The following is a 16,925-nucleotide window of genomic DNA, read 5'->3' as shown; positions in this document are numbered from 1 at the left end:
TAATGGCATTTCAGAAAATAAAAGTACATTTTATTCGGTGTTACTAATTCAGATTGCGTAAATTAAAGCATAGAAATTATCGCGTGAATAGAGTTCTAATTTACCGCGTAAAAAGGAGACTAACTAAATCTCATTGTTCACGAGAGCAACCAAACACCTCGCACAAGTTCCATACATCACCAACATTTCCTACTATTCTTCGGTATTTATAACCCCCATAAATATGAAGACCCTCAGTCCAATTACAGTGCAACAAAAGGAAGCTTACTTGCTGTACAGACAGGTAAACGCGTCTCGTCCACCGCGGCCTATCGAAGCATCGCGCGAAAAGCGGGGCCCACCGTCGTGTGCCAGTAACCACTGTCATCGTAACGAACGTGTTAATTTCAGCTACCACCCCCACGGCCATTCGGCGAGCGAGCGTTCCACAGGCGGAATCGCGAGACCGCAGCCCCGTCGTTGGATGAACAGCGGCGGCGGCGTTTCGAGGCCGGTATACACGCTTATTAACGTTCGCAAATAGCGGCCCCGGTCGGGGTGTATTTATGAACGTCTCGGCCGCCCAGCCCCGCAACGAGACGACCTCGGGTTGCAGCTTCTAATTGCGCGCGCGGCTTGCCGAGGGTTCTCGTCTCTTCCACGGCTTCCTCGCTCTCCGCGCGACGCGACCAAATATCCGCCATTTTTGTCTTCCATCTTTTTCCCCGGCGGGGGATGCAGGATTTTTTCGAGTGATAGAATTTTTTCAAGCTTCCTTACACCGACCACCCTTCTTTCCTCGCTTACAATCATCACACGAGTCGCTCAGAAGCCAATGTGGTTACGAAAACAAACATTGAGAAAATTAATGTAATGGCTTTTGAAATTATTGTACAAAGTATTCAGAAGCTATAAAAAGAAGGGCTTTCTGACCTAGATAAAACGAAGAAACGAGTAAATCCTTTGAAAACTAAAAGGAATATTATTTATTCTATTAAAATTTATAAAAATCAGAAAATATCAAAAAATTGATTTAACTGCACTGGCTTCTGAGCGACTCATATATATCACGTTCTTCGAACGAAATAAGCTAAATGCTCTTGATTAATCTTTTTCATTAGAATTTAGATGGATTTCCGACGAATTCATTCAGAACTTCTTCCTCGTTTTCGAAATCATATTATTGTTAATGTTTCTGGTTTCAAACGAGAATTTTAATTTCCTAAATGGAGAGGGAGAAGATTTTTCCGTCTTTCCTATTTTTGTCTATGCATGTTTCTCGTTTTTCTTCACGGAATCATGCAATTACGCATATTTCAATTGACTCGACGCCGGACCGGTTCGGATCTTGTCGCGTGCACGCGCAGAATCGGCGCTCCCATTAATGTAATTAAAAGACGTTTTAATTAATATTTATTAAACGGACCGGGGAGCGTGGAACATCCGGGGAAAAATGGGAGAAAAATAGAAGAATGAAGTAGAGGGCAGGGGTCGGTGAAAACGGAACGGAACGGAACGGATGCGGCGGAGGGAGAAAAAGGCATACAAATTGCAGTCGCTCGACGCTGTAATAAAGGCCGGGCTGATATAATCAAAATACACGCGTTAATTTGCATACAAATTGAAATGATATATTTTGCATTAGTGCCGGCGACGTCGCCGCCGCGAATCCCGTTGAAACATTCGAATTGTATTTAATTAAGCGGCCAGTTTTACTGGGGGGAGGGTATTGTGTAATGCGCGCCGCCATTACGATCTTGAATTACTGCGGTTGGAAAGTGGCCTTGAGGTATACACTCGATTGGCGCTTCGATTACGGTCGATTATTGATATTGAAAGTAAGGAAATCTATTTTTCTGTAAGAATAAACGATAATTTGAATGCATTTGCACACTGATTCAATACTTTTTGAATTTCAGAAAAACCTTCAGTAAAATGAACAGTAAACTTTCACAGAATTTTTTCACTAATTAACTCCACCGTAATTTAATATTCATTTGAATAGCTCCAAGAAAAGATCTAAGAATTAATTATAATTTCTCTCTTTACAAAAATTCCAAGTTTTAATTGAATAATTCAGTACAAAAACAGTCGGTTCTTTTCTAGGATTAACCGTAGCTAGAAGTAAGCGAAGAAAGTTCCTTGAACAACAGCTTCGAAAGCTTCACTGAATGCTGGAGGCTTAACATTCGTTGCACAGGAATTAATTATAAATTCATCGCGCGCCAAGTTTCCCGTTTTATCGGTATTCCGTGTGGAATTTCCCGCGTTCCCCGACGAAACACCGTTTCCCTTTTTCAAGAATGCAGGTGCGCGCGCTCGATGGCCGCCGCGCGGCGCTCTCCATTTTCCATAGCGCGTTGCATATTCAGACGCGGAGTGCATCTTTCGCGAACGACCGCCACAGGAGTTCCTTTAGTATTCCCGATAAGTCGAACTTTAATCGCTTATAATATCATTCCGTCCACGCAGCTTGCTCCCGGGGGCGGTTTCGCGGTCGGTGTCCTGAGTTTAAGGGGAAAACGCATCGCCGAAGTGTGGTGCAACTGCGATGCAAGAAATTGAGCAACAAACTTACCTGGCGATTTTCTTTTTAAGCACAACTGAAACCAACATTGAGAAAAGGAAAACTGGATAAACAAAAATGTAATAAAAATAAGAACTATCGAACAAAATGATGAAGTGAAATTCAGCAGAACCATAATTATTCGACTTAATAGACTGATTATCAGTGAATATAAATGAGAAGTTAAAAAGAGATTGTTTAAAGTATGTTTGCATAATTTATATATCTTGAGATACAATCTAATAATCCGAATTATTTAATTTGTAGATTACAAAGACTTCGAACGATCCACATAATCAAAATGATCTATTAGAAATAACTCGGTTAATCGAGGTCCTACGTAATTTTTCAAAATATAACGGAAAGTAAGTTTTGTGTTGCTGTTATTGATTCGCAAGTAATCTATCGAGAATCTATATCGTAAAATGCTATTAACAGTTAAATTAAATTTACTCTCATATTAAAATCAGTGGATCGCGTGGAAACAGGAAATTTTCCGAAAATTCCAACACATTGAACCGTTATCATGGCTTGTTGTTACAATATTGGGTTACATATGGACATTGGGTCTTCCTATGGACTCGTAATCAATGCATTGATCGTCGATACCGTAGAATGTTGTTAACAACAAGTTAAATAAAAATGAATAGCTTTATATGGAGGACGAAAATTTGCAAAAAGATCCTGAAACTCGATTGATCCTTTCTCGTGGCTTAGTGGCAGATAAACTCTTAAGTTTTACGCCAGCTGCACGCCGCGCATCGACATCTAAAAGCCTCTTCACAAGTCCCGTCTGTTCCCAGCCGCTATCGAAACTCGGCTGGCAAACCCGAAATGAAGATGGCCGCGGGTGGAATGCACCTCGCCGATGTTCGCGAACGTTAACGCCACCCCTCACCGTTGTACCGTTCGGTAATTAACGAAGTGCTACTCAAGCTCCTCGAATCTTGTGGGAGGGAAAACTTTGAGGGGGTGTCTTTGGAAGCATTGTTCGAAGACAGTGAACGGGAAATTTGTACCAGCGATTACTTAGAAAATAAGGAACACGTACAGAATGATAATCGGAAATTATAAACGAAACTTTTATTTCTTTTGTGGTAATTTCGTAATTTCGTAATTCTGTAATTTTATAATGGGAAGAATACTTGAGAAGACTCTTCGTTCAGACATAAGAAGTTACTTTGAATGTAACTTCTATTATAATAACGCTTCTCTTGATCCTTCTGTATACCGATTTGCTTTACATTTTCTCAGAAATAAGACACCAACTACTTTATCCCAGAAACAAGAAGTTTAATCGTTAAAGTTAGGCATAGTTGCCTAATTCCTAGTGTTACTGCGACACGTTAATGAGCAAGTGAAGTTACCCAAACTTTCTCCAAAGGTCAACGGGTAAATAGCTTCTGGCGCTGAAAATTACATAGAAAACTTCGTTTATGTAACTTACAACCATCCTGATTACAATATTACCTCACCAATTACAGGAACCAGAAAAACGTCCAATTAAATCAAAGCACAGGTAACAATACAGTTAGAAGATGACATGTATTTTTAGTCCACAGTCTTATAGTTTCGATTAGTTACGTATAAACTTATCGATGAATACTAAATCAATAATCGAAAATATCAGTAACTAGGGAATAAAACGAACAAAGAATTGAGCAAGAAAAAGTGAAAGCTCAATCAATGGTCAATCGGTTGAATTACTGAGTCTAGCCATCAAGTGATTTAGCGGTACACAAACGAATGAGGAATCGAATCAACTCATCCAGCCCAATCAACAAATTAAAGTCCTCTCGAAACCTTACAGACAAAACAATTGAACACAAATTATTTTCGTTCGTTTACTAACTACCAGCAACTGTAGTAAATTTTTCCTTGTTGCCTGGTCCAATCACATTGCTGCAGCGTTTCCACGGCTTTGTTGTCCAAGTCGAGAGACACGAGCTCGTGGGTACACGGTAACGCACTCGACGCGTCCTTTGAGGGCAGTCTCTTTAAGGGCTGCATGAACTGCGTCCTCCGCTTCCATACGCTGGGGGAACCGGAAGTGCAAACGAGTTGACGCAGCAGTAGCAAGCAGCAGCGTCGCCGTCGCGGAAATCACTTGGCGGCCGCGCATGGTCCTCGAATTTACCATTAAACGGCCGGAAACGCGTCCGCGGGAGCCCACCCTCGAGCCTCGCTTGTCGTTCTGCCGGCGGCTAATTGGCTACGGTAAATATTTGACTGAAACCGTATCTTCTACTTTTTTTCTACCTCGTTTCACCCGTTAACACGGCTGGAACGCGGCAAGTTATGCGTCGGCTCGCGTAATTTGCCCGTTCGCCCGAGTCCGCGGACTCCGCAGTTTGAAACGCGCCCGCGAAACGGTCCCGGCTGTTTGCACGATGTAACGAAATGGAAATATTGATTGCGAGTTGTGTAACCAGTAGGTGAGATTACGAAAGGTGTTCGTTTGGGTGGAAGCGTTCAGACGTTTGGGATGAATGGATGTTCCTTATGCTTGCGGACGAGTTTTTTCTTGGTTGAGGGTGAGGGTCAAGTTGGTTTATTCTTGGGTTGATAACTTTGCGAAAGATTTGTTGAGTAAGAGAAATTGTTGGGTGACTTTGAATTTTAAACGAAATGGAATGATTTGTTGGAAAGTAAGAATTATAAGTTTCTGTAGTTTCTGTAGACATCGATTTTAAATAGAGGAATAATGAGAACTAAAAATTATGAATGGCTTGGAGCTTTTGAGAGTGGAATGTTAGCACTAAACGCCCCGCGACCGGTCAACTGACCGGTATTAAAATTTTGTTTAAAATTCTACGTGTTCCTTCATCCATTTAACTTTATATTAATGTCTACATTATCGAATTAATCAGTGTTTTAATTTAAGCTTTTCCGTCTGCTTCTGTTTCCACTAAACAAATTTATCATCTAACTCGTTTACCTTTTGTAACCAGTTATTTGGCTGATTACGATAGAAATACATGTATACAAAGTGTCGGTACGTTTAGTGTTAATCATGGTTTCGTATAATATATGTTACTTTGCTTCCGCAGTTTCATTCAGAATGATTTTTTTATTGGAGTTTAAAGTAGAACAATCGTTCTACGGAATCCGTGGGATAATCTAACAATAGAGGTACATCATGATGAAATGTAACTTCAAGTCCACGGATATTGAATCCCGAACGTAAATGCTCCCGAAATTCATTGGCTCGGTGAGTCGATCACATCCTTCACGTCGCCCGGAAAAAATATTCCATTCCATTTTCGCGGAACTTCCTCACGCAGACATCCGTATTACTCGCTCCCGTTTCGTCGTCTTTGCACTGGGATTTGTCAGAAACCTTCAGTCTCTCCTTACTGCTATTATCTTCATTCTCATTCGGTCCTTTTCCTCAAGCGTGTTTCATTAAAAAAGGGAGGATCGTTCTTCTTTGGATGATAATACTTTGTTCTTCAATGAAGTTAGATCATTAGATTCTCAGGATTTATAAATTATCTTGTGACACCGTGATCAGCGTTGTCTCCAAGTTTTACGATTTTTATTATAAATGTTGCAATCCTATGCTTTAGAAATTTTTGTCTCTTCTTTTAGTGAAGTTTATATAAGGATTTGTTGTGAATCGAATAATTTGATTTGAAATGAGATATATTGGGATAATTGAGAGATGAAGTGACTAAAATTGAAGTATCGAGTAAACGATATTCAAACTCGTGGAGTATTAAATAAAGTAAATTAAAATATTTCTTTTTAAGCCTAATGGTTAATTTGTATTATTATTAGTTCTCCTTTGCGCCCGATCCCGTGTGCTCATACATAGGTACATTCACTGCCTGCACCTTGCCAGGTATACCGGCGCATTTTCCTTTGACCGTGCCACCTGGAAGATTAATTCGCTCCTGTTAACTCGAACTTAATTTACTGAATTCCTTTTTACGATGTGATTGCCTCGAATTTATTAAAGAAACTCATCGCGGTAGCTGGTGCAGGGAGCGGCACGAAAGTTACGAAGAAGCTCGTGAAACATCCTTTAGAAAGAAAATGCAGCAATAATTTCCACTCTCTTAATTTCAACTTAATTTATTTCCATGGCGCGGTATAATTGCCTGTAACGTATTATAAAAATGAAAATATACTCGCATTACGACTGTGAAAAGCATCGTCCAGACGAACATAAAAATTCTTCACTTTCTGTAGAAAGAAAATGTAAATTAACCTGTTTCTATTAATCTAAACTGAATACCCTAAATTACTTTTATTTTTAGAACGTAGGATGCAAAAGGTATTATAAACGTAGAATGCACAGTATTATACCCGAATAACTACCCGATACCAAAACAACCTATAGAACAACGATTTGCAAACCGTTTCAGGATGTAATTACTACTGCCACTCTAAGAAGGAAACTCGAAAAAACCATAAAACACCCCTAGCACCTCCGTGCTTTCCATAAAGTGTTATTAAATCTCGCTTAGGAATCAATGAAGTGCTGCGCGTATATGAATCGCCTTTCCGGAAGTTGAAACATCAACGTATACGTGTGCATACGGAAGCGCTGGAAAAAGGAGAACCGAACTGAAAGAAAAAGCTAACTCGGAAGACGTTAACCCGGGCGGGAAACGACGTGCTCGCGTGCTGCTCGATCTGGAGCGCGAGCTACTTCTGAATGAGAAGTACGGCGTCGAGAGTAGTATGTACACGCTCGTTCTACAGGAATACGGGTCATTCGTCTGGCGCGGTTCTTTTACGTCGCTCGGAAAACCGGCTGGACTCGTCCTATCAGCTGTTGAGACATGAAAGTTCCTGAACGGGAAATTTTTTGATTGACGACAGGCCCATATGACTCAGGTCAGCTGGTCAAATGTCCAGGTGACAACTTTCTTTAACACTGAACGTACTACAACCGGTCAAATGACCGGATTTACAATATGAGTTAACCCTTTACAGTCGGAACTTTTTCACTAGAAATATTCAATATTTTTCAGTGAGATATAAACGACATTCTTTGAAACTAACTAATGAGGAAACGTACATCAATAGAGAAACAAAGATATTTTATTTGAATATTTCACATATCGATGCATTATATAAAGCGTAATATTCTACATATATAAGACTATAATTTTCCTATATCAAATCTACTGGTGACTGAGAGTCATCTGTCGAGCGCAGAGGGTTAAAATTCTGTATTTCCATTTAACTTTATATAAATTTTTACATTGTCTAATTAATCAGTTTTTTCGTTTTTATCCTTTCTTTCGTTTCTGTTTCCACTAAGAAAATATATCGTTTAATTTGTTTATCTTTATTTTATAACAAATTATTTAACTGATTACGGTAGGAATAGTTATGCATAAAGTGCCAGTATGTTTAGTGTTAACACTAAAACTACCTGACGGACCAAATTGAACAAATCCTGATTCCTTCATTTTGCAATGATGAAGAGACGACAGACGTCTCTCTTTAGTTATTAAAGAAATTGATTTAGCAATACGCAAACTGAATTATAAATTGATTGAAGTCTCAATATGTATACTCTTGAACGTAAAAAATCCATTTAACTGCTCGGTAGTTTCAGTATTAAAAATAGTCAAGCTGCCAACGCGTACTAAACATCGGTATCACAGGTAGTTTCGGTAAATGTGTTGAATGCTCCACTGCCACTTTTATCTACATCAGCTGTGCACCCCGATACATTCTTGTCTTTATGGGTTTCTGTGTTCTATAGGTTTTTTACAGTTTTTCCCATTTCACTAGTTTCTACGATTTATGTAAATTCTGTTATTATGTCTATTAATTACAAGTATCCTGTTGCAGCGTAGAGGCGTTGTTTCGCATAGGAAGCTGTCTTTCTTAGGATAATTTCAGGTATTGCCGGTATACAAAAAGATAGGTGTTAGATTCTTGTCTAGCATCGAGGACGCAACTGTACTGGAAGAAGTAAGAAATATTCCAAGAAACACGTAGTACTTGCGTTATTTTTTGTCGTCTCTAGTTCGCGTGTATGTAATAACGCGGCTGACTTTTCTTTCGTTGATGGCGTATTAATCGAAACGCGACGACCGTGTGGTCTGTACGCGATAATTTTTTCGCGGAGCGTTTAAGAAGGCATCCGGACACTAAAGCGGGGCGTTCGCGGAGATACCTGGCTCCGGTGGATGCGAGCTCCGAGTGGCTCACTCGTCTCCGCGAAATGCTCTTCCTCCGCAATTAGGGGCGGAAAGGCCGGGGAAGAGTGCACTCGCGGGGTTTAGAGCGAAACGGGGCCTCTACGCGATATGGGTAATTATACGGGGCACTGATTTATGTCTCGATGTAAGTGAGATGACCTCAAAAAAGTATTTACACGTTTTTACTCAAAATTGTATTTTTTAACTGTGTTTCAAGTGGGAACTGGAATTGCTTCTTACTCGCATTGTGATAAATTATGTGACTAATGGAGTATTAATAATAATGTTTCTTTCTTTAAATGTTCCGTATATGTAGAAATGATGAAATAGGACGATGGAGAAAATGGAGCAAACTGTAACTGAAGTTTTCTTTTAAAATTGTCGTACATAATTTACGGTATATATGAACTAACGAAACGAAAGTGTGATCTACAGAAGTTCTTGCTTTAAAATATCTCAAATGAGGCGATCTGTATATTAACGTCATCACACTATCTTCCTTTTAATAATTGCCCTATAGAATTCTCTAGCTATTTCGAGGTTAGGTGTCAAAAGGCACCTTGTGAAATTTTAACTTACAATTATTTTCCAAGTTTAGTCTCATTTTCTGGATTGACTTTTTGATTTTTCCAATAACGATTACAAAATTAATTATGGGAAATGTTCAAAATTCAATCGTAGAAAATAAATAGACTGAGAAAATAATTTTAAGCCAAAACTTCGAAAGGTGTCTTTCGATACCTTCAGTAGAAATAGTGTTAATTACTAGAATAAGGATATAAAATGCCAATAATTAATAAAAATTCAATTATCGAGAATGTCTTCGAAAATTCGTCTAAGCACAGGTAATATGAAACGACCTGTATACCAAGGCGTATCGAATAGAAAGAAAAAGATCCGAGCGAGCTCCACTAATCTCAGCGGTCCTCCTTTTTTTCCCATCTCGCTGGGAGAACTGCTCTCACGGCTGAAGTTTGTGGCGGGTGTCAGCCGTCGAGAGACACGAGAAACCGATCGAACTTATTGGCGAATTCCAGCGCGGAATGGCGGATGCCGTGTTTGCAGCTCTCTCTCTCTCTCTCTCTCTCTCTTTCTCTTTCTGTCCCTCTGTCTCCCTCCCTCTCTCTCTTTCTCACGACTTCGCGACTTTCCTCGCACGGATCAAGACGTGACGTATCGTCGAATTCTCTTTGCGGGGGGAAAAGATTCACCGGCGTTACATCGTCAAGCTTACGGCTCCGCGTCTGTCAGTTTTCGCGATTGCCACTGAAGGATCCGGCTGACACATGACAGGGAACATCTACTTGCGTCCAATGTTATACGCCCGCTATTTTTTTTTATAGCATGCTTTACATTGTGACGGAGATCGAGTCAAGTTGATTAGTTTTTTCATTTTTAATTCTTGCGTGCTCTTTGGGAACATATCGCTTGATAAAATGTGTGCTGAAATATAGCTTGGTATTTTACTTTTACGCATTGCCAGCGAAGTTTTCAGAAAGATAAACTGTGGAATATTCATTTAACGGATTTAAGATATGCAAATATAATTGATCGTGGAATACGTTGATACGTAGAATACCTCGATGTTATTTTCAATAATTATCTTCGCTACTGGGAACATGTAATTCCGCGTTAATTACAGTATCACCATAATTGATCCGCATATACAGAAGTGAAACAAGTAAACCGAAAGATTCTTGTCCGAATGTAATTAGTCGCTATATTTTATTATCGTTCAATTATAACATGTAATCACTCCAATAATTCCTAATTACATTTAGAACCTAACAGTCAACCATCCTCAATTATAACGACAATTCCACTTTTAATAATCTTCGAAATATTCCAACGTGCTATAGTTGTACCAATCAATTACTCCGTAATGATCGTTCCAACAGGAACGTTCGAAAACAGACACAGAAAGAAAAAGAGTTCGCGAAATCCAAACCCGAGGGGTAGCGATTAAATATCTGGGGAAAAGAGAGGATAGGAGAAGTAAAACCATTCCGACCGACGTGAAAGCACTCGTTTTCGAGGTGTCGGAAACATTTCGGTAAACTTCTGCCAGTTGCTCACTGTTACACACTTCTCCCTTTCTCTCTCTCTCGTTCAGCCCCTCTTTCTTCTCTCTTTCTTCTTTTGTTCCTCCTTTTCTACCTTTTTCTCCCTCCACCGACATTATCATTTTCATTTACATTTCCGCCGCCACTTGCCTCGTCTTTCCTCTTCCCTTTCCTTTTCGTAGAAGGGACAGGGAGATGGAAGGAGACTTCCCACTGGGGGTATTTTTTTTGTCAGAGGATGGGTAAGGTAGTATCTCGATACAGAGCGAAAAGCAGAGCGAGGCGAGCGAGGCTCTCGGGCGCGGCGGTCGGGCCGGCTCCCAGGAGGGAACGGTAGGAAATTGCGCCGAGCACTCGAGTCACGGTGAGAATCCACCCCCGCGACGACTTTCCTCTCGTCGTTTCACGTCGTTAGACGGTAAAAGTGCGACGGGAATCAGAAATGAGCAGCCGTCCGCTCGAAACAATGAGTCCGCCCAGCGAGACCGCCGAGGCGCGCTGTGCCCGACCTTTAACAGTTGGACATCTTGCTACCGTTATCTGTTATTGGGACCTATTGATTTCCGACGCGCGTTTAGGGATACAGTTTTTTCCAATCGAGTCGTTTTCTTTTATTTATTTTTTCTAGACGAGTTGTTTCTGTTGAGAATTGGATGTTGGGGGTTCTTCTTTTTTCTAGTAAAGTTGTTTCTTCTGAGAACGATTTGTTTTGGAAGAAAGTAACGAGTAAAATTTGATTGATAACGTCGACATTTTGAAAAAGTTATGATTTGCATATGGAAATTTCAATTATTTTTCTTCGGTTTTAAAATGAAACGGAACTCGTCCGGTTTCTTGTTTCAAAAAGTGAATGTAATGGATTGTTTTCTACGGGGTTCAGTATTTACTTTGAAGCAAAACAGTGTTTATTGTGTTGGCAGTATTGTCCAGTTTCTCTGATACTATCCTCCATTTTCGAAACAAGGAAAAGGCGGGAAAATGAGTTGAATTTAAAGTAGGTCAGCGATTTCCTTACAGAATATCGAATTACTTTATTATTCCACGGTTTATTTACACAATTCAACGGTAGAAATCAATTTGTTATTTATTGAGAAGATTTAATTGATCCATTCATATATTCATATTATTAAAACATAATAAACGTTAAAATATTTCAACAGTTAATCAGAATTTTTCTGTTGTATTTGTGTAAATAAAAGTCATGTCTTGTATTAATTATATTAATTCCTTTAAATAATATACTTTAGTTGGCCGAGAGGCAAGATACGTCGCGTAATTTCGTGATCAACCACGACTACATCGTTTCCCGCCGTGTCAGAGTTTCCTATCAAGAATTTTCATTTCTAGACCGGAATTTTCACCGGACCAGTATCGAATTTCAACGCATCACCACTTGCACGTGCATGTGGCCTCACAGACACCAATTAACTTGACGTTGGCTGAATGATTGGACAGAGTTCTGGCTACGGACCGATGTGACTAGGCGGTTTTTGCAATTCACCTTGGAAAATTGCCGGATGACGCACGGCGTATCCTACAGGTACGTGATTTCCTTAAGCAATAAATTAGTACATTATATGTTAGCACATTTTATACGTTTTATTTATTTTATCCATCCAAATATGTCCCTTACCTCTAGTAACACTTAAAATCAGTTCATCAAGTTCATCAAATTACATATTTCCAAATTATATATTTTTGAAGCCATCTTTCATAATAACTCGATACTGAAACTTCGTTTGTTACACAGGCACTCACAATCAAAATAAGTAGATATAGCACAGAATAATCAGACGCCTTTATTAAACCTTATTCGATTGTATAATTACTTATTGAATACATATCAATTTTCTTTTATATTTTTCATTAATTTTTTCATATACATTCCCCTTTTGTAAATCTACCCTGTTCACATTACATTATCTGTATTAAATCCCTCTCTTTCATAATCCTCACCCTTTTCATGCAACTCCACGCAAGCAATCTCCCTTTAAATACTAAAAAATTACATTTTCCTATCCCCAGCAAAATAATTCAGAAATATACCTAACTATGAACCCTTTGAATACCAAGGAGCGATGTATCGCTCTTTCATGCACTTGCAAAAAGTTTCTTTTTAATTTTAGTAGTAACAAAGGAAGTCTACCATGTCTAATACTCTGTACAAATGTTATTGACGTCAAATTAAAATTAGCCGAAATATAAATTTTTCTTTATAATCATGCATCTTTGTTTAAAATTGTCTGGCATCTCTCGAATATGTATGAAAATTCGACACTCAAAGGGTTAAGCATGCTTCATTCCATCAACAAGACACCAAAGAACAAATGAACTCAGCGAAGCAGAGTTTAACCTTCGCGCGCGAATTCCAGAAAGCTCGATCCTCGAGTCGCGAGTTGAAGGTACCGATTCATAAATAATTCCATCCCCTGTAGAGGGAAGAAAGCGTTCACCCCCCAGGTGGATAAAGCGGCCGGCGGCTAAATGGATTAATTTAATGCCGACTGTTCGTAAGAGTGCGCGTATCATGCATTCACAACATTTACGCTCGCGATCAAAGAGAAGGCCGCGCGGACAACGGAAAAAGGGTCGAAGCGGAACAGAGAGAGAGAGAGAGAGAGAGAGAGAGAGAGAGAGAGAGAGAGAGAGAGAGAGAGAGCAAAGAGCAGGAAAAGTACATTTTCATAATCGAGTCAAGTACTCTACGGCGAGCGTCTATCCCGGAATTTTCAGTGGCCCTGCGCCCTCGCGGCGCAACTTCGAATAAAACGACATGCCGGGACCGTGGCTACATTTGATTCCACGATTTTTTCACTTCCGGCCCTTCATCTCCCCTGTGTCTCGTCCGCCGCGTTCTTTTTCCGTTTAATGGAAATTCGCTCTAACTTCGGGCGAAAGGGAATCATTAACGGCCCCTTGAATTATTTACCGTTAACAACGTGGAGACGGTTCCACTCGTTTTTACGACCGATCATGTTTCCTCTTACTGGGACACGCGATGGATTTATGTACCAGGTATAAGAATGGAATTTTTGCTACTCCTAAATTGTATATCCTTGTATTTCTTCGTTTGATTTCTGGTTTAAGTGCTTCGGTCAATTTCCTACTGTCTTACTTTTTAACTTCTTGTCCTATATTTACTTTTTAACTTTGTCAGTAATAATTTATTAGAAAATAGAGGGAAGCTTGCAATTCATATGTAGCCTTTGCTTCGGAACATAACAATTGATAATATTAGATACCAGAAAAAGTTCATTCGGGTTGTTAAATAATAATTCAAATACAAAATACATTAACAATCGAATTGAAATCGGACCTCAATTCATTACTAACAAGAAAACCGCGTGAACTTTTCCCGCTAGCTAACAGAAAAACAGTACATAATTTGTATCCAAAATAATTGTCATTTAATTAATTCCGTTCGAGAACTTGCTCACGAGTCTCGATGTTATATACCAAACGATTAGCGAAATATATGTATTAGCTGTGATTTATTATCAAAATCATACATAGTTTTAATGACTAAACTCAATATCGAACGAGTCAATACATTTCCATTGCACAGTTCTCCAGCAAACTTCCTGTTACACTTCGCGATATTATTCCCGCGTTTCCTGTCCAACATGGAACAATCGAAGCTTTTTTGCGCGAAATGGAACGGAAAGGGCTCAGGGGGGAGGATTAAATAAATAGTTCCCCGAGCGTTTCTCGTTTCGATGATTGCAGTTATTCATCTCGGCGACGTTTCCCGCGAGTTTCCGGCGCGCGTTCCCCGTTAAATGCTCCCGATGCGTTTTCAAAGCGTCTTGGACAAGGGGGTTGGGAAACCTCATCGGAAACGCTTTGAAGGTTCGCCCCGGGGCCAGGAGTCGCCGGAAAAAGAGGATACCGACGATTTTGTTCAATTTCTAAGAACACCCCGAGCGAAAACCTCGGATCCCGCTCTTTGACCGTTCCGCCTCACGGCATTTCGAAAATGCCATCGAGCTTCCTTCTTTCTAATTGCGCGGCCTCGTTACGCGCTGATACGTCCCGCAGGAAGTGCACTCAACGTTTCAGGACGGTTTCTTTTTCCGTTTGCGCGGCGCCAGTCTCACTCCGCGGCCTTTTATTGCGACGCGGGTCCCTCTCTTTGGTACCGCTTCTCATTGTGCCTCCACCGTTTTAAAGGACCTATCCATTCATTCAGATTGAGTATATCATTCTTTCTTATGGTTCCTCAGCTCTGACGCCTCCACTGAGGAGCTGGCCACTTCGTGAGATGTTTTTATAGGATTCTTTGCCAAGATTGTGCTGGTTCAAGTGGTCATAGTTTGCTGCAATCATTTTTCAAGGGAATTTCAGATAATAGAAATGTTTCTAAATATTTCCGGTGCTTTAGATATTTTAGATGATCGATTATAGTTTCAGTACATCGTTACATATTGTAATGCAAGATAATTCCTCATTTTCCTGATTTTGATCTGATTTGAATTATTAAACATCTATATTTTCAATTACTTCTAGTATACTCAACCTTGAAACTTATTCAACACGTTGCCCTATGATTTTTTCCTGAACTGTGATCAATCTAACTACTCTATTACTAATAATTTATTGAAAATAAGAGAACATTCCAGTCTGATTCTATGTCAACGTGTGCTCTAAGGTATAATCGTTGACAACATAGGGACAATATGTAATTTGCATTCAATGAAATTGAATATTTGTTAAATGCTATTTGAAATCTCACTAGTTTGACACGATATTGTAGGGCAAGCGGTTAATTTCTTTTATTAACATATTTCTTTTCGTTAGACCAATATTCATGAGGCAATACTTCTTCCAACAAAAACAGCCCATCATCTGAACTTACCTGTTTCGCAAATCTCTATATCAACAATAATCTCCGTTCCCTGGTGCATTTTTACGAAATCCATGTTATAGAACCGGGTTTTCATTCAAATGACGAGGTTTTCAACGCATACCGCAAGTTCCGTCGGCCGAATGAGAAAAAGACGGCGTCTCCGGCAGTCGGCGACGCCGATAAATTACAAAGATTCAGCGAATCGAACAACCCCCGCGCGCGGTGTATCGAGTGCCGGTCCGCCGATGGCATCGCGCATGAATTACGCCTCGCCCCCGTGTGTTTCATGGAACATCGACCCGCGTGCATGCGAGCCCAGCACCGGCTAGACTTTTATTAGACGCGCGGCCGAGAGAGCCACGACTCGGTTTTCCGCGCGAGAGACCACCGACCCTTTAATGAACCGCCGTCGCCGCCGCCGCCCCTGGAGAATGGAAATCCCGATGGACATTTATAGAATTTCGATTTCCCGATTCGGACCGCCGCCGACGCCGACGTTGCAATCGTTGAGGAACAGAATGGCTTCTCTTTCATTCTTTGCTCTTGCGAGCGGACTGTCGTTGATTCTCTGCACGGGGTGAGTTCCGAGAAATGGAACAGTGCGGTATTAGCAAGAGATATTGTTTAGAATATGGGATACATTTGTTGCAAAATGTGTCTCGTCTATTTGTTTTTGTTTTCGTTTTTCATTCTTTTCCTTTTGCAGTAAACATGTAAACATGAAAAGTATTGTGTAACAAAGTGTACTTAGGTTGTTTCGATATGTAAAGGGTGGGGAATTATTGAAAGTACTTTACTTATTTTGTCAATATTTTCTTTCGTTTTGATATAAGACTGGGCGATTGAAATGATACTGCTAGAAATAGGCAGCTATAATTACAGTTGGTTACTCACATGATCCCAGCCGGTCTGTCTCTGAAACTGGTAGAGAGGCAAGGGAGGATGTCCACGGGCGGTGCTCGGTCCGATAGTAATGGCGGAATTAATTTCAGCACGTTTCTGTTACTGGCTGAGGTGAAGCGTGCGGCCGAATCGCCTTGCCCCTCTTCACTTTTGATCCACAGGTCGGCTGGGATGATGTGAGTAACCAACTGTACCTTCTATTTTTTAAATTAGAACTTTTCACCTAGTATTAATTAGTTTCAGTAAAACCTTGCACCTAAAATATAATGCGTTGAACGCAACGTTTCCGAATGTTAATTTTCATACCAATATTATTAGCAGTGGAAGTAGACTTTCACCTTTTGCCCTTCCAAATTCCATCTGGAAAGTTTTATTTTGCACAAAGATGTAGTTTTCCAATC

The 16,925-nt window shown here is 40.1% G+C and overlaps 2 protein-coding genes across 8 annotated transcripts in view; both read left to right on the top strand.

The window, feature by feature from the left end:
• The window catches only part of PH4alphaEFB (prolyl 4-hydroxylase subunit alpha-1), a 346,708-nt gene that overhangs the window by 47,159 nt on the left and 282,624 nt on the right, over positions 1-16,925 (top strand). For 2 of the 6 annotated variants that reach the window (XM_031985760.2, XM_076367920.1), the window contains exon 1: positions 12,165-12,315. The exons of 2 other annotated variants lie outside the window; for them this stretch is intronic. In XM_031985760.2, the coding sequence (XP_031841620.1) occupies positions 12,293-12,315 (23 nt within the window). In that variant the 5' untranslated portion in view covers positions 12,165-12,292. Of the gene's footprint in view, positions 1-12,163; positions 12,316-16,925 lie in introns of those variants that run through there. 2 more of the 6 variants (XM_076367921.1, XM_031985763.2) reach the window with 2 other exon arrangements.
• The window catches only part of LOC143174551 (von Hippel-Lindau tumor suppressor homolog), a 98,225-nt gene that overhangs the window by 47,163 nt on the left and 34,137 nt on the right, over positions 1-16,925 (top strand). The window contains exon 1 of one of the 2 annotated variants that reach the window (XM_076367923.1): positions 12,164-12,315. The exons of the other annotated variant lie outside the window; for it this stretch is intronic. The gene's annotated coding sequence lies outside the window, so the exon portion shown is untranslated. Of the gene's footprint in view, positions 1-12,163; positions 12,316-16,925 lie in introns of those variants that run through there. 2 annotated transcript variants of the gene reach the window in all.

This window comes from Nomia melanderi, chromosome 5 (genome assembly GCF_051020985.1).
Source record: "Nomia melanderi isolate GNS246 chromosome 5, iyNomMela1, whole genome shotgun sequence".
Taxonomy (NCBI): Eukaryota; Metazoa; Arthropoda; class Insecta; order Hymenoptera; family Halictidae; genus Nomia; species Nomia melanderi.
This window is presented reverse-complemented; position numbering and strand designations above follow the sequence as displayed.